We start from the raw sequence: 8119 nt of genomic DNA, 5'->3' as shown, positions 1-8119 counted from the left end.
ATCAGAAAGACTTTAGCTGAAAACAAGAATAACAAAACAAATGAAATAAAACGGAAGATACAAGATTTTTTTGAAGAAGATGTAAATAGCCGGGTAGCTCCCGGAAAAAAAAGAATTTGTGAAACGCAAAGGTTTAAAAAAACAGAAAAGATATATTACAGATAACTTCAAAAACCTCCACGACAAATTCTGCAAAGAACAACAAAAAATCAGCTATTCGACTTTTTGTAAATATAGACCCTACTGGACTGTTTTCCCCAAAAAAGAACGAGACACTTGCCAATGCAAACTTCACTGTAACGTTGATCTTCTCATTAAAGCTCCGAAGAAAGCAAAGATAATTGTAGAAGGATCAGATACAGAAGTATTGAAAAGCCTGTGTTGCGATACTAATAATAAAGAATGTCTAGAAAGATCATGTAGTTCATGCAAAAATAAAACATTGAATTACGGAGAATTTAATAACAGCACAAACATTAACTACTATGAGTGGACAATAGAAAAACAAACCTACAGGGGAAAGGATGGAATCCAGAAAATGAAAACCATAACAACTAAAAAGAAGCTCGAGGACAACCCTCGTAAAATAATCGAAAAGTTAGATGCCACCATGGATGTTTTCTTAAAACACACACGAAACATCGTAATGCAGTACTCCGCTATCAGAGAATTGAAAGATAATCTGACAGACACGGAGGTTCTCATACATGTTGATTTTAGCGAGAACTATTGGTTGAAATACCATGAAGAAATTCAGTCCTTTCATTTTGGTGGCAGCCGAGGACAAGTCTCTCTTCATACAGGAGTACTTTACTATGCAGACAGCCAGACGGGTCTTCCTTCAACCAAATCATTTTGCACGATGAGTCGGTGCCTCAATCATGATGCTTCAGCTATATGGGCACATCTAGTACCTGTTCTGAATATGGCGCAGGATTTGGTTCCATCGCTTGCAACGATTCACTTCTTATCTGATTCGCCATCTAGTCAATATAGGAACCGCTACATTTTCTATATGATAACGAAGTTAATAGATCAAGTTCCTAATATCGAGAGGGTCACATGGAACTACCAAGAGGCGGGACATGGTAAGGGGGCCCCAGATGGCATCGGAGCGGTTGTGAAGAGATCTGCAGACAACTACGTGAAATTTGGCGGAGACATCGGTTCCTTTGAAGAGTTTGCTGAAGTTGTCCGTCAAAATGTTCAAAACGTCGAATTGACTGTCATTGCAGAAGACGAAATATATCGGAATAAATTTCCAGAAAAACTCCCCGGATTTAAAGGAACAATCAAAGTACATCAGGTGATTTGGTCTTCGTCGTTGCCATACAGTGTTGTTTTAAGAAGCCTCAGCTGTTTCAGTTGCCAACACAGCAATCTGTTATGTAAGCACAGCAAACATCTGGGAGTACTGAATGTAGAAAATGACGAAGCCTGTATAGATGTCACAGTTGACATGAATATTGAAAACTTAAGCCTACAAATTGACTCGCCTACTATTTTCAATAATATTGATGACAATATGCTATTGAGCGAATTCGACGGCTCCATGTTTTTGGACGATACTATTGCTTCAACGCCCGAGCCTGTTAAAACTATAGAAAAGAAATGTAAAGTGAAAATACTCTCAAACGTCCCGTTCGACTATCAGCATTATTCCCTTTATAAAAATAGTACGCAAGAATTCAATCCTTTCGATCAATGTGAGTTCGAGAAGTTCATCCGATCCCTAAGAGTAGAATATCCTGATTTCGATGAATCAAAACAGCAGTCCCCCAAAACTGTGGAACTCCCACACATGGACATTGACGAGGAAACCAACAAAGAGGATAAGGAGGCGCCATTCAAATACTACTTAGATGACTGGATAATGGTTCAATATAAAATAACTAACACGACACATCATTTCATTGGGAAAATTATTGGAAAACATGAGTACACACTAGAGTACAAAGTAATTTTTTTGAAAAAAGCTCAAGGGAATTCCAAAAAATTTGTCTGGCTAACAATTAGTGACGACGATTTCATTTTGGAATCACAAATTCTTCAGCGCTTGCAAGATCCAGGTGAGAATGAAAGAGGACAATTCACTTTCAAAAATTTGCCGAACTTTGATTTGAAATAGTTTTCCAGCAAAAACTTTCACAACAAGCAAGAATGATCTCAAGTTCCTTAAATATTATGTTCCTATTTAGATGTAAGACCTTTATCTTGTACTTATTAGTTACATATGTTGTGTTTGTTTTAAGTATCTCTGATTTTATTTTAAACTGCATTTCAATTGACTTCTCATTTTTTCTTATTTTTAATTATTATTTTTATTATTTCTATTTTTCAAATATTACAATGTTTGCTTAGGAATGTGAAAATTTTGTATTTCTTGTGTACAAACCTACTTATAAAACGTAATTATAAAGAATTTGACTATTCCTTATAATTTCTGGGTAAGTAGTATACCTAATAGGAAAATTTTAGTTGTGTTGGGTTTGATGTTCCAGCTGCCTTTTCTTAATTTGTATTTTGATATTTTTTCCATTATTTTTTAACAATTCATACAGATATTGCAAAAGCATAAGTAAGCAGAACTGATTACGTATGAAAAAATGTATTTCTTGTCTCCAATGTTCAAAAGTCTGAATAAAGCATTTAGTTTTTCACTATAATAGGTTTTTCTTCTTTTTCCTAATCCGCTCACCACGTCAAATGATTCTTAGCATGATTTGAAATCTATTTTATTATTCAATTTCTATTCAAATTTCATTATTCACAGACATTTTAAGAACCTTAAACATGTTCACTACCATCTATTAATATTTCATTACCAAACTTCATTACCATCCAAATGTTTAAATGACCATCCAACAGTTTTTCATTACCATCCACACCTTCATTACCTTCCATCAATTTTCTTCGAATCCAAGTGTCGCACAAAGGTGCCCTTTTCACTTTTATACATCTGATAGGTACGGGAACCCATTTCTATAAAAATATATAGTAAAAAGGCAAAAAAAAAATAATCCGCGGAAACAGGCAAATTTGAACGAAACGGCGGAATGACCCATAAATATGATGGGCGACTACTGCTGGATGCTGCATAGGGAAAATATAACGTCCCACAAACGAAAAAGCACAAAACGAAGCTTCCAAACTAAAAAAAGCATATTTTATAAAGATTTATAATTGCATATGATGTAAATAAAATATATTATGACTTAAAATTAATTAAATTTGTATAATTTTATGATTTTTTCTTTTGAACATTCCCTACAGAAGTAGTGTAAGGCGGGTTTTGCCTATATTTTAATTTCCACTTTGCGGAAAATCCTTACGTGATGGGTCAAAATGGATGGCATTCTCGAATTCAGCATTCCAAAATACATATAATTCAACCATTACCATTTAAAAAAAAATTCAAAAATGTCAATTTGCAGACCTGTGTTATTCTCCATTAATCATAATTGGTAAGTTTCTATGGAGTTGCTTCAATAATTTGATTTGTATGTGAATAAATGAAATGATTACCATCACAAAGGAAGAACAAATAAATATATCGTCAAGAAACATAAAATTAATTAAATTTATTTTATTATGTATTAGCTAAATATTTCACTCTCTTAACTGACTGATATATTTAAATTTTTTGCACAAGAAGAAATTGCAATGCGTAATCCCAAATACCTAACCTCCAACGTAACATAAAATGGTTCCTTACGATTATATATTGTTCTCTTGGGCTGGATTTTCATTCCTTGTGCACCCTTTGTTTAATTTTACGATTTTGTTACTGTGACCGGCGCAAACTGCTAACAGCCACCAGCGAACATGCGAAAAATGCGAAATGCGGATATTGTGCAGCGAAGGAGGACGATTCCTGCGGCTATGCGATTCTGGCTAATGTGCCTCTATAAGGTAGGCCAGAAAAACTCCAAAAGGTCTCAACCAGAGCTATGCAAATATGTGAGTGCGGTTCGCAGTGTCGAATACTTGACAATATCTGGCGACGTTCCCGAAAGGAGTTTCACGAAATTCACGTTCAGATATTGGTTCGGGTCCGAGACACAACAATTACAAAACCTCTGCACACGTACGTTTATTCTCTTTTCTGTCTTCGGGCTATCAGGAAGGAGATTATATGGGCTCATGACGTAAACCACTTTCAGTCCTTACTGAATTTGTGTATTATTTATCATGTTGTCTTGTGTAATATTGTAATGTAATTGCGATTTTTTTTTATAAATGTTGTATTCGTGTGAATAAATCCGTTTAGAATTATGTAGATTGATAGGCCATATGTCACATTCGTACAATTTTCTGATTTTCAGATTTTCGATTATTGGTATCCTTTATTGGTAACCCATCTGGGTTATAGTTAAAAAGTTTTGTATTACTTTTTTCTGTATTATTTGTAAGTTGTTTAAATGTGTGATGTGTATTTCCCCATATTTCTAATATGATATTTAGATTGGACTAGATTAATCTATAGTATAATCCCCTATTTAGTAGTGCTGGTAGAAGATGACCTATTATACCAAATTTAAAATTCTACCAATTGCATTATAAAATTAAGTTAAATAGCCGGTTGTCATTCAGTTAATAGTGTAACTTTCACTTTAACCTTGCCTTTTGTTGCGTACTGTATTTTCTTTGAAGATCTCAGTTGACCTTTTTAATTAATTTAAGATTTCTTTCCTTTCAACTCGCGTTAAAAAAGAAGACTTCTCGCCTTTTAATTTGACGGGTCATTTCGTTTTATCTATGTTGCTTTGTAATTAAGTATTAAAACGTTTGAAGGAAAAAAATACATTTTTGCTCCCCATGCTTTTACCCTAGAACCTTATTTCCTCCAATCCTATAACACTTAACCTTCGTCGAGTCAAATACGCCGAAGCACAATTACTATCGTATTTTTGTAACGTATTGACAGAAGTTTTTAAACTTTCTGTAGTATCATTCTGCATCTCGTACCTTGATGTACCTCTTTTCAATTTTCAATTATTATTTTTTTGCATTAAGAATATTTTTTGCAATAGTCACTAGTATAATAGCAACTAGTCCGCTGTAAGTATTTAACATTATTTTTGAACGCTTATCCGAATCGACGAAGGTTTGTAATAATAATAAATATATTCTCTGTAATTTAGTATGTGAATGGCACATGTTGTGCCGTATATGTGAAAATAAATAAATTAATAAATAATAACTATTATTATTTATTCATTCCGGAAAATGGAAAAGTAAATGCGATCCACTCATCCCTTGCGAATCTTAATGTGAAACCATTGTAAAATTATTAACCTCAACACAGGTTTGTCCTAGTGAGGTTAAAATTTCTAACCTAAAAAAATTATGCAATGTAAAGAAATGATAAATAAATAAAATTATTTTAGATTTTATTTAATATGAATCGGTCTACATTTTCAATACCAAAAATATGCTTTGTTAAATTTCATATTGTGTCTCTTGAGTAGAATTAAAATAAAATTGTTATTTACTTTATAAAAAAATACCGTAAACTACCAAATAATGTATTTTTTCGTTCGAATTTTAAAAATATATCATAAGAAACTATTTTTAAGAAAAATAATTTTATGGCTAAGATTATCTGTTACGGTTTCCCTTGATTATTTTTTTTTCTTTCTTGCCAAGCGATTTGTTTGCCTGTTACCTATATTCGGGCTGACATAAGAGACACTAAGAATGTACACATTTTTGGCTTGTGTTTTCTTCTTAAATTAATAAGTTCATTTTCATAAATTTATTTATTTATTTATTCAAAAGCCATAAAATGGCTTTTACAATACAGTGAAAATTAACAATTCAGGTCTGTCAGCGATTCAATGATACTTATGGATAAGAAATAATAATTTTTAATAAAATAATAAATATGTTAGCTAACACTATAAGATATCTGAAGTAAATAGTTTAGAAATACTAAAATATGAAATAGGAGCCATGCAGAAGAATATTATCATTCCTGACATTGACTATTGTGTTTGAGGTATGTCATTATAGCCTTCTTATAACTATATTCCGTGCAGTTGAACACATCTACTATTTCTGAGAAAACATTGCCAACTGAATGCAATCTAGGTATAAGCAAGTATCTAAATGACTCTGTCCTGATATTTTTGTTGCAATTAAAAAGAATTTTGGATCGACTAGTTCTTATAGGTATGTTGAAGGTAATTAGACTTAATAAATCAGGGCTGTCTACAATACCATTAACAATTTTATAAATAAAAATCAAGTCGGAAACAAGTCTTTTATCTGAGAGCAATAATAAAAAGATAAAATGAACTGACTTGCTTTACAGACATCATGCTTACGTTGTACAATATGTACATTGTGTACAATGTACATATAGTTGATAGGATTTTCGAGCACGACCGACATAATTACGCGTAAGACCCGGTTCAACTGTCCAGGATTTGGATTGCATGGTGGAAAATGAAAACATTTTATTCATACTTTATATACCGTAAGCACTACGTTAACCCATATAGCGGAGGTAGAAAAGCGATGCCCCGGGGAACAGGGGTGATATTTGAACCTAATTAAACGGGTGGGGCTACCGGAACCTTAAATTAATTAAAGTTATTATACAAGATATTAATTGCACTAGGTAGGTGCTCATCGCAGCATTCTGTAATAGGAGTTTATACTAACCTAATTGTAATAGTGCTAGTATTTCTGTGAACAGCAGACCTCACGTCCAAAAAATGTATGTTTCTTATTTTTTCTCTATAATAAATCACAACCAAAATTTCTTCTGAAATCTATACATTTGTAAGTAGGTACTTAAATTCCCACCTACTTAATTATAAAACATATTATATTTTATAAAACTTTGTTTTTATTTCGAATAAGGAATTATAAAATTAGTCCAAAGAAATCTCAATGACGATTCTTTTTTCAAACTTTCTTCATCATAATATCGAAAAAATGCAAAAAAGAAAATCCAAATAAACACGATGATTTCACATTTAAAAACAAAATCTTTTACTGAACCATGGTTAAAGTTAGCCACATTGTCAAAGTTAGCCACCTTGTCAAAGTTAGCCATCTAAAGTTCCAATCAAATATCAACACATGGTAACTCAACATGTTTGCTACATTATAATGAATTAGTTTCCATCAGCTATATAAGTACCCAAGAAACATTAATTTAACAGTATTGTTTTTTTTTATATTAGTTTGTGTTATTTTATAAAATCATTAACTTCAACACAGGCCGGTCCCAATGTTATTAAAAATTGAAATGTAAACAATAATACCTTGTGAAGAAACAATAAATAAATAAACAAAGTAGGGCTTGCATGAATAATAAAGTGGATGCTGCAAAATTTCGGAAAGATAAACAGAACACGAAATACCAAATGGTCGAGTTAAAACAGTTGTCCGTCATTAGGGCAGATGTGTAATTACACATCTACCCTGACGATGGACACGTAACACGGTCCGAAAAGTTGGCTAAATAAGGAGGTAACGCAATACGGCATAATACCCCAAAAAGAAATCTCGATAATCGATATTTTATATAAATATCAGATAATTGTGTAGGCAACATCTATTTTTTATAGTATGCATTCTCTATATCTATTACCCGGCTTCGTGAGATATTTATGCCCGTTGGCCGTTGATGGTTGTGTAACGAATACCATTTGAAAATATCTGTTTACCTTTTTCGGTTCCACCATAAATAAACCACTCATTAGATCGATATCTTCGGACTTTTTGTATGAAACAAATTGGTCCTAAAAAAACATAGATATATTAATATACACGGTGTCCGGAAACTCGTAGTACAAGCGGGAAACTGGAGAATCTACACCACATGGGGAACCCAAAAAAACATAAAGTTTTTTGATTTGAGCATTTTCAAAAAAAAAAAAAAAAAAACCAAAAAAAAATATTTTTCGGCTATTTTAGGGTTAAAGTTTTTTCTGGTGTTTAGGGTTGAATAACAGATGTTTTAACCCTGCAGAGCAGAAATATTTTATGATTACACCGGGTTAAATGAAGGGTGATTTCAAAATAATGCTTCAAATCCGAGTTTCTTCATTTGTTTTACTTTCAAATAGTTTTAATTAGTTGGGTACTTTGATCTTCAGTAATA

General features: G+C 32.4%; 1 protein-coding gene across 1 annotated transcript; it reads left to right on the top strand.

Moving 5' to 3' along the window:
- The first annotated feature begins 458 nt into the window (after window positions 1-458).
- On the top strand, window positions 459-3279 carry LOC149421693 (uncharacterized). The gene is made up of 2 exons (XM_089634311.1): window positions 459-1876; window positions 3274-3279. The coding sequence occupies exons 1-2, from the start codon at window positions 539-541 to the stop codon at window positions 3277-3279; spliced, it is 1344 nt and encodes a 447-aa protein (XP_089490437.1). The 5' UTR covers window positions 459-538.
- The last annotated feature ends 4840 nt before the right edge of the window (window positions 3280-8119 follow it).

Source organism: Hesperophylax consimilis, chromosome 8, assembly GCF_061612785.1.
Source record: "Hesperophylax consimilis isolate HC1 chromosome 8, BYU_Hcon_1.0, whole genome shotgun sequence".
NCBI classification, from domain to species: Eukaryota; Metazoa; Arthropoda; class Insecta; order Trichoptera; family Limnephilidae; genus Hesperophylax; species Hesperophylax consimilis.
Note: the sequence above shows the minus strand (reverse complement) of the source record. Positions and strands in the feature narration are given on the sequence as shown.

Excerpts from the sequence above, each read along its gene's own strand:
- LOC149421693 (XM_089634311.1), top strand. The coding sequence starts at position 539 with ATGAAAACCATAACAACTAAAAAGAAGCTCGAGGACAACCCTCGTAAA.